Source organism: Mustelus asterias, chromosome 1 (assembly GCF_964213995.1).
Source record: "Mustelus asterias chromosome 1, sMusAst1.hap1.1, whole genome shotgun sequence".
Lineage (NCBI taxonomy): Eukaryota > Metazoa > Chordata > Chondrichthyes > Carcharhiniformes > Triakidae > Mustelus > Mustelus asterias.
In genome coordinates, this window is record NC_135801.1 from 74,967,201 (window position 1) to 74,989,414 (window position 22,214).

The following is a 22,214-nucleotide window of genomic DNA, read 5'->3' on the forward strand; positions in this document are numbered from 1 at the left end:
TCAGTTCAGGTTCTGCCAGAACCAGGCTACTCCTGACCTCATAAGTCTTGAAACGGACATTAATTGAATACCAATGGAAAGGAGTGAAAACAGTTGCCCTCAATATCAAAGCAGTAGTCAACTAACTCCAATACAATGCACTGCCTAAACCAATGTCAATAGGAAAATCCTCCAGTGCCATGTTATCTGTTGCAAACGAAGATGGTTATGTTTAATAGAGGCTAAAAGACACAACCTTTGACCATTGTTGTTAGAGTTCCTCAGAACATCCTTGGCTTAACCATTTCAACAGCTTCATAAATTTCCTTGTCTCTGACCTCAGACGAGGGGAAGGAATTAATCTCAGAATAAGAAGTCAGCGGTTTAGGGCTGAGATGAGGAGAAATTACTTTAAAAGACTGTGAATCTTTGGAATTTTTAACCCCAGAGATCTGAGGACACTTGGTTGTTGATTATATTCAAAGCAGTAATCAGCTAACTCCAATACAATACACTGCCAAAACCAATGCACTGCCGAAACCAAATAATATTCAAGATCTTCGAGCCTTTAACAAGAAAGAGTGCACAATGGCAGTGTTCCTGGATGTGGCAAAGATGTTTGGAACAATAGCATCCACTGTGAACTGCAATTGAATATCCTGGCAATAAACAATAGCTATCCAAGTGGGTACAGTTCCCTTTTGTTTGTTTTGAAGACAAGATTTCACCGTCCCCAGTGTTTGATTGTCAGCCCATTCCCTGTTCCTCTTTTTTGTTAATGACATGTACTCAAAGATTGTGGCTTGCTCATAGTTCCTTGATGATATCATCATTTGATATCCTCTTTGAGTTCGGAAATAACATCCGAAAGGCTACAAAATTACATGGGTGCTCTGGAGAAGTAGGCCAAACTCTACAAAAGCACGATGTGAGACATTTCCCAAAGGACAAGGAAAAGGACATAAAAGTTAAACTGCATCAAGGCCAGTAGGCAGCAGAAGTTCCTGGGCACAATTGTCCAAGGAATGTGGTTTGCTCATGAAATCATTTCAAACAGGCTAGGTTGATTGCGACATAAAAGCAACATATTGTGGATGCTGCAAATCTGAAATAAAAACAAAAATTGCTGGAAATGCTTGAGTCAGGTGACATTTGTGGGGAGAAACAGTTAACTTTTCAGGTTGAGATGACTTGGTGTTGCTTAAGGGAGAGATCAAGAATGTGAATGGCATTGAGAATATTTTATATTTTAGGATGCATCCAGAACAGTTTTTGAAGTCTTCTGGATGTCTTGGGGATATCTGTATTTACAACATGACATTTAGAATTTATGGAATCCATGTGAAATAGGTTGAAGTCAGACACTTACTGAGAAAGGAAACAAGGTTGTGGAAGTGTTTTTTTAGATAGCTGATCAAACAAGAGAAGGGAAATGCAAAGCCAAGAAGATGAACAAGAATCGGGGACCTGCCTAGCAACAGCAGTAACAAGAATTCAAAAAGACATGATAGAATGCAATTTGCCCACCAACAGGTAGAAATCTGCATAGCTATAGCAGTAGCCAGCATTCCAAAGACATGATGAGATGCAATTTACCCAGTAACAAAATAGCAGGCATCTAGACAGAGTCAGGTGTAAACTGCCCTAAAAGTAGAATCAGATTACCTAGATGATTCAGATCAGTGGACATGCTAATTTCTAGGGTCAAGAAATTTGAGATATCATAGAATCCCTACAGTGCAGAAGAAGGCCATTCAGCCCATCGAGTCTGCATCAATCCCACCCAGGCCCTATTCCTGTAACCCCACTTAATTATCCTACTAATTCCCCTGACACTAGGGTCAATTTAGCATGGCCAATCAACCTAACCCGCTCATCTTTGGACTGTGGGAGGAAACCAGAGCACCCGGAGGAAATCCATGCAGACACGGGGAGAACGTGCAAGTTCCACACAGACAGTGACCCAAGGTCGGAATTGAACCTGGGTCCCTGGCGTTGTGAGGCAGCAGTGCTAACCATTGCGCCACTGTGCTGCCCAGACAGACAGCCAAATCCACAAAATGAAATATCAAAGAGTCTAAATAGTATAATTGCCAGCAGACTCAGAAGAAAGGAAGCTAGTTTATCTCTGACATCCCAAGAGGCCAAAATTGTCAGAGAAACCTGTTCCATGTAACATTTAGAGGCACAGTATATTGCAGATATTCTCCTCTGCAAGGCATGGTTTCTTACCTTCTCCGAACCAATAAAAGATGGTTTCTCCGACCTGGTCATCTAAGCTATATTGTGTGGTAATTATAAGCTGGATTTGATTTGTAAAGCTATAAAATTGGATGTTGTTTGGGTTAGGGAGTGTCTTCGTGAGTTCAGGTAACATAGTGGGTATTTAACCATCCACATGCTTAAGTGTCATGTTGTATTTTTGTCTTTTTTGTAGTGTATTTTCCTTTTCTGTGACCATAGAACTATAGAATCCCTACAGTGCAGAGAGGCCATTCGGCTCATTGAGTCTGCACCAACTCTCCGAAAGAGCATGTCACCCAGGCCAACCTATCTGCCCTATCCCCATGACCCCACACATTTACCATGGCTAATCCACCTAATTTACACACCTTTGGACACTAAGGGTCAATTTAGCATGGCCAGTCCACTTAACCTGCACATCTTTGGACAGTGGGAGGAAACCAGAGTACCTAGAGGAAACCTGGGAGGACACGGGCGAACATGCAATCTCCAACACAGTCACTTGAGGCCGGAATTGAATGTGGGTCTCTGGTGCTGGGAGACAGCAGTGTTAGCCACTGTGCCACCGTGCTGCTCTTAAATATGCTTTGTTAGTTCTTTACATAAAGATTGGACTGTTTTCTCACTGGGTTGTATGTTGCTCCTCACGTTAATCCAAACAAAAATACACCACTACGAACCAGTGTTTCAAGTTGGGACACTCTCACTCTAACACCAAGGTAGATGAGACAAATGGAAATCCTGTTTTAGACAAGAGTAGAACTTCAAAAGCATTCTTGGAAGAGCAGTGGCAATGAATTAAATACTAATGCAATAGCAAAATGCTGTAAATCTGAGGGCAGAACTGATGAAAAATCATCTTGACCTGAAACAGAACTCTCTCTTTCGCAGGTGCTATCTGGCTTGTTTCTAGTCGACGAGAAATTGAGGAGCAAGTATGTAAGGAGATTACAGATAGCTCCAAGAAAAATAGGGTGGTAATAGTAGGGGTTTTTAACTTTCCCAATGTTGACTGGGACAGCCATCGTATTAGAGGGTTGGATGGAGAGAAATTTGTTCAGTGTATTCAGGAGGAATTTCTCATTCAGTATGTGGATGGCCCGACTAGAGTGGGGGCAAAAATTGGACCTCTTGGGAAATAAGGAAGAGCAGGTGACAGAAGTGTTAGTGAGGGATCACTTCGGGACCAGTGACCATAATTCTATTAGTTTTAAGATAGCTATGGAGAATTATAGATCTGGCCCAAAAGTTAAAATTCTAAATTGGGGCAAGGCCAATTTTGATGGTATCAGGCAGGAACTTTTGAAATTTTAATTGTGGGATCTGTGGGAAGGCAAAGGGACATCGGTAAGTGGGAGGCTTTCAAAAGTGTGTTAACCAGGGTTCAGGGTAAGCACATTCCTCTTAGAGTGAAGGGCAAGGCTGGCGGAAGTAGGGAACCCTGGATGACTCTGGGTATTGAGGCCCTCGTCAAGAAGAAGGAGGCACATGACATGCATAGGCAGCTGGGATCAAGTGAATGCCTTGAAGAGTATAGGGAGTGTAGGAGTAGAGTTAAGAGAGAAATCAGGAGGGCAAAAAGGGATCACGAGATTTTTTTGGCAGATAAGGCAATGGAGAATCCAAAGAGCTTCTACAAATACATAAAGGGCAGAAGAGTAACTATGGAGATTAAGGATCAACAAAGTCATCTATGTGCAGATCCACAAGAGATGGGTGAGATCCTAAATTAATATTTCTCATCAGTATTTACTGTTGAGAAAAGCATGGATGTGAGGGAACTTGGGGAAATAAAAAGTGATGTCTTGAGGAATGAAAATATTACACATAAGGAGGTACTGGAAATCTTAAAGCGCATCAGGGTAGATAAATCCCCAGGACCTGATGAAGTGTATCCCAGGACATTGTGGGAGGCTAGGGAGGAAATTGCGGGTCCCCCAGCAGAGATATTTGAATCATCGATAGTTACAGGCGAGGTGCCTGTGCCTTTGTTTAAAAAGGGCTGCAGGGAAAAGCCTGGGAACTACAGGCTGGTGAGCCTCACATCTGTGGTGGGTAAGTTGTTGGAAGGTATTTTGAGACGCAAAGACTGATTACGGACAGTCAGCATGGCTTTGAGTGGAAAATTATGTCTCACAAATTTGAGTTTTTTGAAGAAGTAACGAAGAAGGTAGATGAGGGCAGTTGATGTTGTCTACATGGACTTTAGCAAGGCACCGCATGGTAGGTTATTGCATAAGGTTAAATCTCATGGGATCCAGGGTGAGGTAGCTAAATGGATACAAAATTGGCTTGATGACAGAAGACAGAGGGTGGTTGGAGAGGGTTGTTTTTCAAACTGGAGGCCTGTGACCAACGGTGTGCCTCGGGGATCAGTGCTGGGTCCACTGTTATTTGTCGTTTATATTAATGATTTGGATGAGAATATAGGCGGCATAGTTAGTAAGTTTGCAGATGACACCAAATTTGGTGGCATAGTGGACAGTGAAGAAGGTTATCTTGGATTACAACGGGATCTTGATCAATTTGGCCAGTGGGCTGACAAACGGCAAATGGAGTTTAATTTAGATAAATGTGAGGTGATGCATTTTGGTAGATTGAACCAGGGCAGGACTTACTCAGTGAATGGTAGAGCGTTGGGGCGAGTTACAGAACAGAGATCTAGGGGTACATGTTCATAGCTCCTTGAAAGTGGAGCCACAGGTGGACAAAGTGGTGAAGAAGGCATTCAACATGTTTGGTTTCATTGGTCAGAACATTGAATACAGGAGTTGGGACGTCTTGTTGAAGTTGTACAAGACATTGGTGAGGCCACACTTGGAATACTATGTACAGTTCTGATCACCCTATTATAGAAAGGATATTATTAAACTAGAAAGAGTGCAGGGAAGATTTACTAGGATGCTACCTGGACTTGATGGATTGAGTTATAAGGAGAGGCTGGATAGACTGGGACTTTTTTCTCTGGAGCTTGGAAGGCTGAGGGGTGATCTTATCGAGGTCTATAAAATAATGAAGGGCATAAATCAACTAGATAGTCAATATCTTTTCCCAAAGGTAGGGGAGCCTAAAACTAGAGGGCATAGGTTTAAGGTGAGGGGAGAGATACAAAAGTGTCCAGAAGGGCAATTGTTTTCACACACAGGGTGATGAGTGTCTGGAACTAGCTGCCAGAGGTGGGTGCAATTTTGTCTTTTAAACTGTCTTTTAGACAGTTACATGGGTAAGATGGGTATGGAGGCTTATGGGCCAAATGCGGGCAATTGGGATTGGCTTCGGGGTTTTAAAAAAAGGGCGGCATCGACAAGTTGGGCCGAAGGGCCTGTTTCCATGCTGTAAACCTCTCTGACTCTTTACAGATACTGCTTGATCTGTCGAATATTTCCAGCATTTTTTGTTTTTATTTGGTCTGATTGAGTTTTCTGTGGAAAGTATGATTCTGTTTGCTCCAGAACTTTGCCACAGCTGTTGAAATCTTTCACCTGTCCAATTCTGGAACCTGGCCATCCAGCTACCAAATAAACCTGTTGGACTTTAACCTGGTGGTAAAACTCTTACTGTATCCAGCCTCCGCCATAGAAAGGCAACCACAAATTAAGCAGTTTAGAAATAATTTAAAACTGAGCAGAAGGGGCATCACATCTCACGTATTAAGCAACAGGGATCAATACCATTTAGACATCCACTTTATATTAAATATTCTGGAATATTACTGTCAATTCCAAATGTCGATTCAATGCCACTCATTAAGCCCCTATTACGGAAACCTTCAGCCATTGCATATTGCTAAGATCTGCCAGCAATTACACTTTAAAAATAACTTAACCAGTGCTGACTTTAAGAAGGATAGAATCCATTGTAGTATATTTTGTGCTGTTTGTGAGTCTGCAACAGATGGTAGTCATTTGCAACACACAACGTCAGAGAGGGTTCTGTATGGATTTATAAAGGTTAGTGAACTCCTGTGCCACCAACTAAAATCTGTGCTTGCCACTTCTGTGGGTACTACGTTTATCAAGTGTACACATATTTAAAATATACTTGAACATTTCCTCCACTACCAACATTCGACTAGCTGGTTTGTTTTCAGATTCTGTGTCTGATTTCTTTTGGAATAATATTTGCCTTCCTCCAATTCTTGGCCGCGAACTCAAGTTTTTATGGAACTAAAATGATTGCTTGTTTTGAGATTTTAGGGTGTATTCCACAAGTGGTTCGTGGACATTTTTATTTGTTGAATTTCTTAATGCTTTAGTAACCCTGCATAGTTCTAGATTGAATTAAAATGAGTACACTTACAAGTTTGTTCATTTAATTTTCTACAATTAATTTATTTTGCACATCTGTAGTTTTTGGAGCTTCTCTACGTAATTTCTAGATCCTTGAAATTTTAAATCATAAATTTTCTATACTGTTTGGACAAAAGCATGTTTGAGTTGGGTTGCTCTAGCTCGAGAAAAGAATGTTTGGACTTGTGCATATCCTATCAGCCGAGTGTCAACTGTGTCTCAGTTGATGGCACTCATTCCGAAGAGTGCACAAGAAATAGGACTAAGCCATTCAGCCCTTGAGCCTGATCCATCATTCAATGAGATCATGGCTGATCTTCTATTTCAATACCATTTTTCTGCACTACCCCATATTCCCTGATATTTTTAATACGTGACTGAGCCTCTGCAGCCTTCTGGGGCAGAGAATTCCAAAGATTTGCCACTCTGAGTGAAGAGATTTCTCCTCATTTCAGTCCTAAAATACCTGCCCCTTACAGTGAGACTGTGTCCCCTGGTTCTTGACCAAATATGATGTGGAGATGCCGGCGTTGGACTGGGGTAAACACAGTAACAGTTTTAACAACACCAGGTTAAAGTCCAACAGGTTTATTTGGTAGCAAATACCATTAGCTTTCGGAGCGCTGCTCCTTCGTCAGATGGAGTGGAAATCTGCTCTCAAACAGGGCACAGAGACACAAAATCAAGTTACAGAATACTGATTAGAATGCAAATCTGTACAGGTTGGCTGAAGAAGGAGCAGCTCATTCCGAAGGACGAAGGAGCTCCATCTGACGAAGGTGCAGCGCTCCGAAAGCTAATGGTATTTGCTACCAAATAAACCTGTTGAACTTTAACCTGGTGTTGTTAAAACTCTTACTGTCTTGACCAAATAACCAGGAAAACATCCATCCTGTATCTGTCCTATTGAGCCTTGTAAGGATTGTGTGTTTTTGAATAAGATCACATCTCATTCTTCTGCATTCCTGAGAATAATGCCCAGTCCATTTAATTGTACCTCATTCCAGGAATTAATTTAATAAAAAAGGCAAAATACTGCGGATGCTGGAATCCGGAACAAAAACAGAAAATGGTGGAAAATCTCAGCAGGTTTGGCAGCATCTGTGGAGAGAAAATAGAGCCAACATTTTGAGTCTGAGTGACCCTTCTTCAGGCTCCGACTTGAAACATTGGCTCTATTCTCTCTCCACAGATACTGTTAGACCTGCATCAATTTAATAAATCTCTGTATACTCCCTCTATAACAAATATATCTTTCCTTTCTCTGGAGATTTAAGCACGTAAGTCTAAACTGACACTCCAGTTACTGCAGGAAAGCTGCACTATTGGAGAGACTGTCTTTGAATGAGGCTTTGTTTGAATCAAAGCTCCATCTATGCACTCAGTTGGGTGTAGATTGTATGATGTTGTTTCGAGGAAGAGTAGGTTAGTCATCCTTGGTGTTCTGACCAGTATTTGTTCCTTGGTCAACATCACAGAAAATACATTATCTGATCATTATCACGTTGCTATTTGTGGGAGCTTGCTATGCACAAACGGCTGTCTTGCTTCCTATATTACAACCTTGACACCCCATTAACTGTAAAGCACTATAATATGTCCCACGGTCGTGAAAAAACACTATAAAAAGAAAATCTTGCATTCGTATCAACCTGACAAACTGATGCAGTGGAAATGGCTTTGTTTTGGTGTTGCACTATATCTCATATGGATGTGAATCTTTGTGATGCTGCATGTTGATAGCTATCATATTAGCTATCAACTGTATAAAATTATGAAAGGCATAGATAGGGTGAACGGTGGGAAGCTTTTCCCCAGGTCGGTGGTGACGTTCACGAGGGGTCATAGGTTCAAGGTGAAGTGGGGGGGAGGTTTAACACAGATATCAGAAGGACATATTTTACACAGAGGGTGGTGGGGGCCTGGAATGCGCTGCCAGGCAAGGTGGTGGAGGCGGACACACTGGAAACGTTTAAGACTTATCTAGACAGCCATATGAATGGAGTGGGAATGGAGGGATACAAAAGAATGGTCTAGTTTGGACCAGGGAGCGGCACGGGCTTGGAGGGCCGAAGGGCCTGTTCCTGTGCTGTATTGTTCTTTGTTCTAGCACGTTGGTGCACGTTGACTAAAATGTATGTGCTTTAGAAAGTGAATGTATATTTAAATAAAAATATTTGAAACAATGCAAGATCGATTTTTGTTTTGTCTATTTTCATGGCATGAATAAACGATGACCTGAGTCCTAATGGTACCATTTATTTTGTACACGTAGTTGTGAAGGTTGGTATACTTGCAGTCAGTCCCGCAAGCTATATTCTATGTTTAGCTTAAAATTTGAATCAAATGGTTGTAGAAACTCTTTATTTTCTATTCCTTTTGGCAAAACGTTCTCTGGCAAAACAGTCTTGGACCTCCAATCATCAGCCTTATTCCTGATAAAGCAAAACAAACTATTATCCAAAGTGACATGATTAGTACTTCAAGGGTTATGGGGCATTTTTTTTTAATTTTAACTAGCTAAGAATGGAAGTGCAAAGTTTAACTGCAATTTAATTAGTCAATTGGCATTGATGCACAACATAATAAATGCCACAAGGTTTAGAACATTAAGTTAAATTGACTGATGGGGAATTAATTTTTTGTTTGAAGCTTTTTTGGGTATCAATTTATAAAATTCCATCTGACTATGGAATAAGAACTCATAATTTTTTTTCCATTTTATCCCTTTTTCCTTTATTCTAGTGCTCTTTGTGGATTTAAAAAATCATGTATGTCGTGTTAACTTTGTGAACCGAAGCTGAGTATTGGCAGGCTATTTGAGTTGAAGCATCAAGGCTGAATTACACATGTGATATTAAAATGAGCTTGCTTCTAAGAGAGCTTTACTAGACATCAATCTGACACTGCAACCATTGCTTGTCTTTGTAATTTATTATAATATTGAAGTGATTGAGAAGCTTTACTTCATTAAATGTATTGAAAGTGTTCTTCATATGACACAATTCATACACATGCATATTATTTGTTTAGCATGGGTGGGAAATGTTCCACTTAAATATGCTGAAATCATTAAAATTCATGAACTTAATATATTTGCTCAATATATTTGCTGTAATGTTACACAATAATAAATGGCTTGGGTATCCGTTTGTAAATTTCTCCATGAAAATGCAATAGTGACTTCTTCAACTCCAATCGTTCAATTTAATGTTGCTGCCTCTTCACAGTCTGGTATTTGCTCCCACATGGAAATAAGGGGATGTATTAGCGAGAGGCAACATGGTTTTGTGAAGGGGAGGTCGTGACTCACTAACTTGATCAAGTTTTTCGAGGAAGTGACAAAAATGATTGATGAGGGTAGGGCAGTGGAAGTTGTCTACATGGACTTCAGTAAGGGCTTTGACAAGGTGCCTCATGGCAGACTGGTACAGAAGGTGAAGTTATACAGGATCAGAGGTGAGCTGGCAAGATGGATACAGAACTGCATGGTCATGGAAGTCAGATGTGGAGATGCCGGCATTGGACTGGGGTAAACACAGTAAGAGGTCTCACAACACCAGGTTAAAGTCCAACAGGTTTATTTGGTAGCAAAATCCACTAGCTTTCGGAGTGCTTGCTGCTCCTTCGTCAGGTGAGTGGGAGTTTTATTCACAAACAGGGCATGTAAAGACACAAACTCAATTTACAAAATAATGGTTGGAATGCGCGAGTCTTTACAGGTAATCAAGTCTGAAAGGTACAGACAATGTGAGTGGAGAGAGCATTAAGCACAAGTTAAAGAGGTGTGTATTGTCTCCAGACAGGACAGTTAGTGGGATTTTGCAAACCCAGGCAAGTCATGGGGGTCGCAGATAGTGTGACATGAACCCAAGATCCTGGTTGCGGCCGTCCTCATGTGTGCGGAACTTGGCTATCAGTCTTTGCTCAGTGACATTGATGAAGATGAACATCTCGCCAAGGCCATCCCCACACCCCCACTTCTTGCCTTCAAACAACCGCACAACCTCAAACAGACCATTGTCCGCAGCAAACTACCCAGCCTTATGGAGAACAGTGACCACAACACCACACAACCCTGCCACAGCAACCTCTGCAAGACGTGCCGGATCATCGACATGGATGCCATCATCTCACGTGAGAACACCATCCACCAGGTACACGATACATACTCTTGCAACTTGGCCAACATTGTCTACCTGATATGCTGCAGGAAAGGATGTCCCGAGGCATGGTACATTGGGGAGACCATGCAGACGCTACGACAGCGGATGAATGAACACTGCTCGACAGTCACCAGGCAAGAGTGTTCTCTTCCTGTTGGGGACCACTTCAGCGGTCACGGGCATTCGGCCTCTGATCTTCGGGCAAGTGTTCTCCAAGGCGGCTTTCACGACACACAACAGCGCAGAGTTGCTGAGCAGAGACTGATTGCCAAGTTCCGCACAATACACATCTCTTTAACCTGTGCTTAACGCTCTCTCCGCCCTCACATTGTCTGTACCTTTGAGACTTGATTACCTGTAAAGACTCGCATTCCAACCATTATTTTGTGAATTGAGTTTGTCTTTATATGCCCTGTTTGTGAAGAGAACTCCCACTCACCTGACGAAGGAGCAGCAAGCGCTCCGAAAGCTAGTGGATTTTGCGACCAAATAAACCTGTTGGACTTTAACCTGGCGTTGCGAGACTGCTTACCATGGTGATGGAAGACAGAGGGTAGCAATGGAAGGGTGCATTTTTGAATGGAGAGTTGTGCCAAGTGGGACCTTTTGCTGTTTGTAATGTATGTATTTGATTTGGAGGAAAATGTAACTGGTTTGATAAGTTTGCGGACACTACAAAGGTTGATGGAATTGCGGATGGCGATGGGGACCGTCAGAGGATACAGCAGGACGTAGATCGGTTGGAGACTTGGGTGGAGAGATAGCAAATGGAGTTTAATCCGGACAAATGTGAGATAATGCATTTTGGAAGGTCAAATACAGTAAAATGGCAGAACCCTTAAGAGGGATCTGGGTGTACAGGTACACTGGTCACTGAAAGTAGCAACGCAGGTGGAGAAGGTAGTTAAGAAGGTATATGGAATACTTGCCTTCATCGGCATTGAGTTTAAAAATTGGCAAGTCATGTTGCAGCTTTGTAGAACCTTAGGCCGCACTTGGAATATAGCGTTCAATTCTGGTCGTCTCACTACCAGAAGGATGTGGAGAGGGTACAGAAAAGACTTACCAGGATGTTGCCTGATATGGAGGGCATTAGCTATGAGGAGAGATTGGAGAAACTTGGTTTGTTCTCACCGGAGCGATGGAGGTTGAGGGGCGGCCTGATAGAAGTCTACAAGATTGAGGGGCATGGACCGAGTGGATAGTCAGAAGTTTTTTCAATTACTTGGGGGCATAGGTTTAAGGTGCGAGGGGCAAGGTTTAAGGCAGATGTACGAGGCAAGGTTTTTACACAGGGTGGTGGGTGTCTGGAACTCACTGCCGTGGGAGATAGTGGAAGCAGATACGATGGTGACTTTAAAGGGGTGTCTTGACAAATGCATGAATAGGATGGGAATAGAGGAATATGGTCCCCGGAAGGGTAGGGGGTTTTAGTTCAGTCAGACAGCATGGTCGGTGCAGGCTTGGAGGGCTGAAGAGCCTGTTCCTGTGCTGTAATTTTCTTTGTTCTTTGTTCAGTGCTAGCGCAGCTGATGTACAATCCACCATGTTGAGAATTGCGGGCACAAATTGTGTTCATTGAAATGGATAGAACATCATCAGGGGAAATTGCTCATTTTGGCTTATTCATAATGGAAAGCCTACATGATGAAATTGAAGAGAGACATCTGAAAATCTAGAACCTTTAAGCAATAAATTTGAGAGTTTTGGTTGGTGGATGGAAAAGTGTTTCAGTGGAACATAAATTAGTACTGTAAGAATGTAGGAGCAAGAGTAGGCCATTTGGTCTCTTGAGTGTGCTCTGCCATTTAACTAACTCATGCATGACCTTCTACTTCATGCCTTCTTCCCACACTATCCCCATATCCTTAGACGTCATTTGGTATTTAGAAATCTATCAACCTCTGCTTTGAATTCTGAAACTGTATCCCCTGGTTCTAGTATGTAACCCCCACAAGGAAAACATTCTTCCTGTAGTGTTGAGTCCTGTAAGAATTGTTTAAACTTCAAAGAGATCACCTCTTATTCTTTTAAACTCTAGAGAATACAGGTCAAGTCTCCTTGATCTTTCCGCATAGGTGAATCCTGCCATCCCAGGAACCTTTGTTGCACTCTCATTATGGTCAGTATATCCTTCCTTGGATAAGAAGACCAAAACTGCACACGCTACTCCATGTATGGTCTCGCCAAAGCTCTTTGCATTTACAGCAATGCTTCTTTACCCTTGTACTCAAATCCCCTTGCAATAAAGGCTAATATACCATTTATATTCTTAATCGCTTGTTGCACCTGCATGTTGGCTTTCAGTGACTTAGGAACAAGAACATCCAGGTCCTTTTGGATGTCAGCACTCCCCAATTTCTTTCCCCCATGTAAGAAATACTCTACATCTGACAAAAGTGCAAACTTTGCATTTCCCCATATTTATATTCCATCTGCCAAGTTCTTGCCCATTCATTTAGTTTGCCTCAATCTCCTTGAAGTCTCTTCACAACTCTCATTCCTGCCAAGTTTTGTGTCGTCAGTAAACTTTCTAAATGTTGTTTTTGGCCTCCACATCCAACCATAGACATAGATGGTGACTAGCTGGGGCCCAAGCATTGATCCTTACAGAACCTCACTTGTCATAACCTGTCAACCTGAGAATGATCTGTTTATCCCTACTTTCAAATCGTGTGTGTGTGTCATTTTTCTCCGATTTCATTGGTCTTTCATTGACAGGACTGTCAACCAATGGGATATGAGATGTGATAGAACCCAGCCACCATTCAGCTAAGGCATGGCCACAAACCCCCAACCAATTGGAATGGGAAGGGCAGCTACCAAAAAATCAGCCATTTTCTCCAGGTAGGTGCTGCTGTACTGAATTATTTTAGCTCCCATTATTTCCAAATAACTGCCTTTTCATTATATCCAGCCTCTGTTACCCTGAGCGTCATATCCTGGATCTGTCTGTGTCTGATTCTTTCATCTTGTGCTTTATTCCATTTCCTGCAATGTTCAATAAACCACCATCATTTTTTCTTATTCTTTTGGTCTTATTTCTAAATCTGATGCTGCTGAATTGAAGTTGCGCTAAATAAGTTTCTTCAATTTATATGGCTTCTGAAATGTAGAACAGAAGGTAGTAGAAGGATGTAAAAGGGATTGACAGAAAAGTGCTGTAGAGGAGAGAAAGGAACAGGTAGAGAGAGAGAGACGTCTTTGAGAGGAATAATTAAGTCTCAAAATGCTGTTGTGGAAGTGAGAAGAGAGGCAAATAAACTATTGAGGATAGATGGACAAAAGATTGAGATGCTTTTGAAGAAAAAGACTTCCCTTTGATCTCCTAGGCCCAAAAATGACATCTCTTCCAATGTTGTAGGCCCATCTTTGTTATAATATGCCTTCCAACTTAAACTAATGGCTCTTCAGTAATTTTGTTCATTGTTTATCATATTTGTTGAGATTCGCTACTTATGAAAAGGTTACATTTGCAGGTTTCCTGTGAGGCATTAATTTATGAAATGCCAACAGGAAATTCTGGAAATACTTAAGTCAGGCAGCATCTGCGGAGAGAGAAAAATAATTAACGTTGCATGTCTGTGACCTTTCATTCGGATTAATTTATGAAACCTAGTTAAAATATTGCCTAAAGTGTTACATATCAGGATAGATTGACTGTCAGCATTCATAAGTTACCTCTGACATTTTAAGATACAGTTGAAATGCATTGTATAAACTGTTCTTTAAAAAAAATCCAACCATATAAATTTAGATATCGACTTTCTATTCTCCTGGAGAAAAGCATTTTGACGTTTGAAATTAAGTGCCAGTGGGTTCAAGTTGCTCACTAGTGATGGTAATACTCTGAACAGTTTGAAGTGAAGAAGGATATTCTAAAACATTCATTCATATTTGCTTAAGGGCAACTTCCTCGTATTTTTTTTCACTGCAGCAAAAACAAATGTAAATTTTTTAGTCTTTGTAAGACTTGAATATGAAGAAGAAAAAAATGGAAACACAACTTCTGTACTTCATGAAATAAGAAGCCTGCCCATCTTCAGACTGCACAGTTGTGGTAAGTTTTAATCTTTATGGAATTATTTTTGTTTCTTAATTTACATATAGTTTCAGCTATTAGCAATTCATATAATGTAAATAATATAAAACGCAAGTTATTTGAACTTTATTCAATCAATAATATTTTCTGGTGTTTTAAATGTGTTTTTTCATCAGTTTATGTACTTTCCATAATTTGAGCTTTGGCACTCTCTCCACAGGTGGATTGCTCACATCTTCCTCTTTGGGTTGCAGTGACAGCAAGCCATTGTGATCGTGAAGAAAAACATCTCTGCTGTACGACAAGATGAACCTGAGGCTGAAGAAGACTTTGAAATGAGTGATAAAGTATTTGTGGAAAAACCACATTAGTGTGTACTTGGGAAATATAGCAGCGGAGGTGAGGGAGTCATCTGAGCAAGCCATCAGTGATGTTGATTTTTTTTCCAAGTCCCAGAGCATGCAGGAGGCTGATGTTTCATTTTCTATGCTTGTTGTTGAATGATGAGCTTAGTACAATGCACAGATTCATAAAATGTATTGCAAAATAATTTGTATAGTGCAGCTTAGTTTTTACAGGAGATAATCTGTCTAATGAATGCATTACATGAACAGAGGAGACTCTAAACTTGTACTGTGTTGAGGTGCTGACTGTATCCTTCAGTAGAGTTAGCCAAGGTTAATCTTGAGGGGGTATATGACCCTGTGGTTGATGTGCTGTTCCTACTTAAGAGTGACCCTGTGGAAGGTAACCGCAATGAGGATTTTTCCCAGAGCTCCTTTTGTGAGGTTGTAAAACATCGAGAGGTGCAAAACACATGCAGAATTTCATTTAAATACAAAACACGTTCTTAACTTGGAAATAAGTTGTATTCTATCACATTAATAAAGCCATTGCAGGTTGTATTGCTGTAGCATTTTAAAAGCCCTGTTATTTCTAAAGCTGTTGCACTGACTGGATCTTTATGTAACTACTGATCCATGTCAATGTGTATATGTTTTGCACCCTGTTTGTATTTTATGGCAATAAAAATCTTCTTTTATCCATTTATTTGGTTTTTTTATCGTTGCAATGGTTTTCCAGTTATATATTTTCAGTAATTTTGAACCTGGGCTTGGCATGTTCACAAACTTCTTGACTTACTCGCGCACACATTTTGCTGGGGATTCATTCACACATAAATATTTGTGATTGTACCATTTCACAAATACATGGTTATTTGTTGTGCAATTTTTATGCTAATAATTTCCATGTGAAGATATTTCATAAAATTGTAGTGCAACCATAGTATTGAGACAGTTGATCATCAAAATGAGAGGACTTAGTAAATGTCTTCGATAGCCCCAAAATATTTTCAAAGAATAACATTTTGTCATGGAAATTCTACTGTCACGGGAATTGCAACTTGATTGTGGTTCCAATCTTGAGTTACATAATTCTTCAACTTTTATTTATACTTTCAATATTATTCAAGATACTTTAATTAATTGCTCAAGAGTTCATGATTGGAGGAGCATCTTGTATTTCTTTTGGATCACACGTCTTGAGGTATTAAATACAAATGCAATTTATGGTGTTTGGACAGTTGCCTAGAAGTACTAGTAATTCAAGATAACAGGAACCATCAGGAACAATCAGGGCAAAACAGTGGAAGAAGGGATAAAAATGGCAGAGAGCAACAGTGAGAGGTACAGGGGCAACAAATAACTTCAATTTCTGTGGCTAAGGGACATCTGGAAGCTTTTAATGGTGAATATCAGGAATTCAAAAAAATGGGTTGAAATTTGAATTTAAGTTCAAAGGAAATGGGTTGATGGAAGCTTTTGAATTCACAGAGGCAAGTGATGGAAAGAAAGTAACAAGATGGGTTTGTGGTAGTTGATTCTGAGACCATGGTCCTGAATCTCAATAAAGGTAATTATGATGGTATGAAACATGAATTAGCTATGATAGACTGGGAAACATTACTGAAAGAAAGGAAGTGGACAGGTGGTGGCAGGAATTTAAGGAACAAATAGGTGAACTCCAAAAGTTGTATATTTCTGTTTGGTGCAAGAGTGGTAAGGGAACTATGGCCAAACTATGGCTTACAAGGGAAAGTAGATATCATATCAGATTCAAAGAAGCAGCATACAAAATGGCAAGGAAAAGCAATAAATCTGAGGATCGGAAGCAGTTTAAAATTCAGCAAATGAGGACCTGGGGAATTGATTAAGAAGGGGAAAATAGAGTATGAAAGTATGTTAGCGGAGAAACATAAAAACTGACTGTAAATGTTTTTTTATATATGTAAAGAGAAAAAGATGGACAAACAAATGTAGGCCCCTTACAGTCAGAAGCAGGAGAATTCATAACTGGGAGTAAAGAAATGGCCGCGGAACTAAATTCATACTTTGCTTCTGACTTCACAAAGGAAGACATGAATAATGCACCAGAAGTTATGAGAGAAACAAGTTTTAGTGATGAGCTGATGGAAATTCATATTAGTAAACTAGTTTTGGGGAAACTGGGATTGCAGGTGGATAAATCTCCAGGGCCAGATAATCTTCATCCCAGAGTAAACTAAGGAAGTTGCCCTGGAAATAGTAGATCCATTGGTGGTCATTTTCTAAAATTCTTTGGACTGGTTCCTACAGATTGAAGGGTAGCTAATGTAAGCATACAATTCAAAAAGGGAGGTAGAGAGATAACAGGAAACTAGACCAGTGAGCCTAACATCAGTACTGGGGATGTTGCTAGAGTCTTATTATCAATGATTTCATAGCTCAACATTTGGAAAGCAGTGGTATAATCAGACAAAGTCAGCATGGATTTACAAAGAGGAAATTGTGCTTGATGAATCTATTGGATTTCTTTGAGAATATAAGTAATAGAGTTGACCAAGGAGAACACATGGATGTGGTTTATTTAGACTTTCAGAAGGCTTTAAACAAGTTCTCACATAGGCTACTATGTAAAGTTAAAGTGGGGTTGCAGGTAGTGTTTTGAGATGGATAGAAAGCTGGTTAACAGACAGCAAGCGAGGTGTTGGCATAAGTGGGTCTTTTTCCAATTGGCAGGCAGTGACTAGTGGGCTACCATCAGGTTCTGTCTAGGACCCCAACTGTTCCAATTATATATTACTGATTTGGAAGAGGGAACTAAATTTGTAGATGATACAAAGTTGGGTGGGAGGGTGAGCTGTGAGGAGGAAGGGCCAAAAGATAGGGTGGGAATAAATGTAATAACTTATCACTCGGAAAAACATACTCAGGAAACTAATGGAGCTAAAGGTCGATACATCGTCTGGACTTGATGGGTTGCATCCACGGATGTTATAGGAAGTACCTACCAAGATAGTGGATGCATTGGTAGTAATATTCCAAAAATCCTTAAATTCTGGAAAGGGCACAAAGGATTTGAAAACTGTCAATGTAAAAGGGAGCGGGACAGAGCGTAAGTAACGATATGCCAGTTAGCTTAACATCTGTCATTGGGAAAATGTTAGAATCCATTATAAAGCATGTAATAGTAGAGCATTTAGAAATGTGTAATATAATCAAACAGTGTTAGCATGGCCCCAGGAAGGGGTAGTCATGCCTGACAAATGTATTAGAATGCTTTGAGGTGGCAGCAAGCAAGGTATATAAGGGGAAACCAGTAGGTGCAGGCTGGAATTCTCTGATGTCATAAGCCCTGCCAGTGAGAATAGAGAATGTGGCGCTCAACCAAAACTCCATTCACTGCAGCGGGACTGGAGAATCCCAACCGTGAGTGAGGTTAGAGAATTCTGGCTGTAATATACTTGGATTTCCAAGAAGTGTTTGATAAGGTATGGCACATAAGGCTACTTAATAAGATAAGAGCTCTTGGTGGCGGGGTAGTACGTTAGCATGGATAGAGAATTTGCTAATTAATAGAAGACAGAGTTTGGATAAGAGGGGCATTTTCAGGATGACAACCTGTAACTAGTGGAGTGCGGCAGGGCGGTGCTGGGGCCACAATTACTTATATATATTAATGACTTGGATGAGGGAGGCGAATGTATTATTGCCAAGTTTGCAGAAGACACAAGAATAGATAGAAAGACAAGTGGTGAGGATGACATGGCCTGCAGAGGGATATAAACAGCTTCAATGGGCAAAAACTTGGCAGAAGGAATATAATGTAGGAAAATGTGAAGTTATGCATTAATAGGAAGCATAAAGAAGCTGAATATTATCTAAATGGAAAGTCTGTAAAAAGCTACAGCACAGGGATTTGGGTGTCTTCATGCATAAATTACATAATGCTAGCATGCAAGCTCGGGTAATAGGGAAGGCAGGAATTTAAGGATTTATTCAAAGGGAATGGAGTATAAAATTAGTGAAGTCTTGCTAAAATTATATAAGGCACAAGTAAGATCACACCAGGACTACTGTAGGCAGTTTTGGTTCCTTTATCTGAGGAAAGATGTACTGGCACTGGAGGCAGTCGAGAGAAAGTTGACTAGGTTGATCCAGGGTATGGAGGGATTTTCTTATGAGGATAAGTTGAGTAGGTTGGACCTGTATTCATTGAGTTCAGTCGAATATGAGGCAACCTTATTAAGACCTAGTGGATTCTCAGTGGACTTGACAGAGTAGCTGCTGGGAGGTTGCTCCCCCTGTGGGGGAGTCTAGGACCAGAGGGCATAGTCTCAAAATAATGAATCACCCATTTAAAACAGACGACAAATTTCTTCTGTCGGAGGGTAGTAAATCTATGGAATTCTTTATCGCAGAGGGTTGTAGAGGCTGGATTGTTAAGAATGTTCAAGGCTGCGAAAGATTTTTTAATCAGTAAGGGAATCAAAGGTTGTGGGGATAATGCAGGAAAGTGGAGTTGAGGATTATCGTATCAGATCATTCGTTATCCCATTGAATGGCGGAGCAGGCTTGATGGACCAAATGGTTTACTTCCATTCCTACATCTTACGGTCTTATTCTTATCCCATTTCTTAGTGTTAACTCCTTTCATCCATATTGATGGTTGATTTCTGTATGTCTTTTGGCTGGAATGTGTCTATGTAAATTGATGGAAAAGCCAAACGTATTTGTTGGGGAATGGTTCTTGTATCGCCAACTGATCAGTCTTGTGATGAATCTGGAAAGTAATTGAACAACTTTTTTGAACCCGTTGTATGCAATCGACATATTGACATACTGAAGCCAAACAGTGTTTGCCCCAATTGTCTTGACAGGTGATTATCTAACTCAGCAAAGAATAAGGATTGAATCTGCAACCCGTTTACCAGAAAGAAACGTTTGCTCAGTGAGCCCTATATGAGTTTTCTCCTATATTTTGATGTGTAGGAAGTGTTGTGTCCTTTAAAACATGTTGATTAAAGGATTAATAAGTGATATTTTTGACACTGGAGCCTGTGGAGCAATAGTTAGAGTATTCCCATCTGAAGGCCTGTGTGAAAAGTTATGATGATTACACTTGAGTAGCATGTTTAGAGACATAGTTTTATGTGTAAACAGCAGCCCTAGTGATTTCAAATCCCCTCAAGTGATTGGTGGGTGTAATGGTGTGGGGGTGGTGGGGAACAGTTGAGGTGCTGCAATGGGGTAAAGGAGAAATGTGTTCATAGAATCCCACTGTGCAGAAGGAGGCCATTCAGCCCATCAAGTCTGTACTGACAATTATCCCACCCAGGCCCTATCGCCGTAACCCCACATATTTACCCTGATAATCCCCTGACACTAAGGGACAATTTAGCATGCTCAATCAACGTAACCTGCACATCTTTGGACTGTGGGAGGAAACTGGGGCATCCGGAGGAAACCACGCAGAAATGGGGAGAATGTGCCGGGGGATTATCAGGGTAAATGTGGGGTTTTGGGGTAGGCCCTTTTCCTTCTTTATATTTATACACCATTTGTATTTTTGAAGGCAGCCTTTTTAATTGATCATTTTTATAACTATAACCTGTCTCGCCCTGCAGATTCTATGGCACCTGGACATTTTCCGCCGCAGTTTGAGACAGCTGCCTGGACATGTGTGCTCAGGAAATGCTTGCATTTTTTGTGCTTTGAAGGTAAATCAACTATCAACATTTAGAGATTATTACAGCAGTACAGCCCATTTGAAATTGTAAATTGCCCATTGTGGTTGTGTTACCTGTCCCTGCAGTTAATTTTGACTTTATTTTAGCATGTTAATATATATTTTCTTAGATTGGACATTTCAAAAACTGCTGTTCAAATGTTTACACTCATTTTATTAATCTTTCATTAATTTGTAATTGATAAATGACTGAGAATTAATGGAAATGTTATTGAAAAAGGTTAATTTAGCAAATTTCTGAAAGATTTTTAAACCTTGCTCTTATTGTATGTGGCTACTTGTCTGTGTCTTAGCAATAACTGCATCTTATATCTGTGGGGGCCACTTTCCTTCCCCCTTTTCCTCCTTTATTGCTTTTGACTCAAATTTCACTACTGACCTAATAGGATTTCCACATCTCCATTGTTAAAGCTACTTCCTTTGTGACAAACATTGTCTTCTGCTGAACTAATTTTAGTGATATAAAACACCAAACCTTTGCCTCTACCTAGGGAGACGGGAATTCTGTATCATCTTTCACAAGAATGCAAGAAAATGCTCTTATCTGAGGCATTCAATCCCTCTCTGTTGCAATGTTGTTGGACCTTGATTTTATCAGTAGTGTTGTGTTTCTGTGAACTTTCTTTTCTTGTTCTCTTTGAGATCCAAATATACAAACTTCCCATTTACTCACCCTTGCCCTCTGGAAATCAAGATTTCATGTCATGTCTTCTATTCTAAATCATTAATTCTTAGAAGTTGCTTGTTTATTTTCACTGTTGCGAATCATTGTTTTCAACTGTTTTCTTGCAGAATATATTTGTAGAATTTCAAAACAGCAGGGAAAAAGCCCTTCCCTCTGATGTTTTGCGCAATGCTCTAGCTGAAAGCTTTAAAGATGAACATCGCTTTCAACTCGGTTTGATGGATGATGCAGCTGAATGTTTTGTAAGTATTCCATTGATTTTGGTCTGTTTATTCATAGCTTTAAAATTGTATTAATTCAAAGAAGGCGACCATTTCTCCCCTCATATTCGTCCTCCCAAAGTGCATCTCTTAGCACTTCTACATTGAACCCCGCTGCCATGCTTCTGCCCAGTTCACCATCCCACCTATCATCCTGACGTCTACAGCTGTCTTCAATATTTACTATGTTGCTTATTTCTGCATTCTTCCAGATGTTGGTTCTTACCTCCTCATCCTCAAGGGCCTGCCCCAGTTTATTTTTTTAATTATTTATGGAGCCAACTACCATCACCTTTTTCAGGTAGAATGCTCCAGATTCCAGTAATTTTGAGTGGGTTGCAAAATTCCCACTTGTCTTTAGATCTTTTACCAATGACGTTAAATCTATTGCATGAGGTTATCGCTCCAAATCTAGAGAGAATAGCCTTTATTAAAACCCTTCATCATTGTGAAACCTTTATTTAGCTGACCTTTCAACTG

General features: G+C 40.4%; 1 protein-coding gene across 2 annotated transcripts in view; it reads left to right on the plus strand.

Moving 5' to 3' along the window:
* The window catches only part of LOC144494321 (ubiquitin carboxyl-terminal hydrolase 53-like), a 98,243-nt gene that overhangs the window by 3,502 nt on the left and 72,527 nt on the right, over nt 1–22,214 (plus strand). Inside the window, exons 1-3 of one of the 2 annotated variants that reach the window (XM_078213820.1) lie at nt 13,400–13,525; nt 20,668–20,760; nt 21,582–21,716. In XM_078213820.1, coding sequence (XP_078069946.1) covers nt 21,693–21,716 — 24 coding nt within the window. In that variant the 5' untranslated portion in view covers nt 13,400–13,525; nt 20,668–20,760; nt 21,582–21,692. Of the gene's footprint in view, nt 1–13,399; nt 13,526–20,667; nt 20,761–21,581; nt 21,717–22,214 lie in introns of those variants that run through there. The other variant, XM_078213819.1, reaches the window with a different exon arrangement.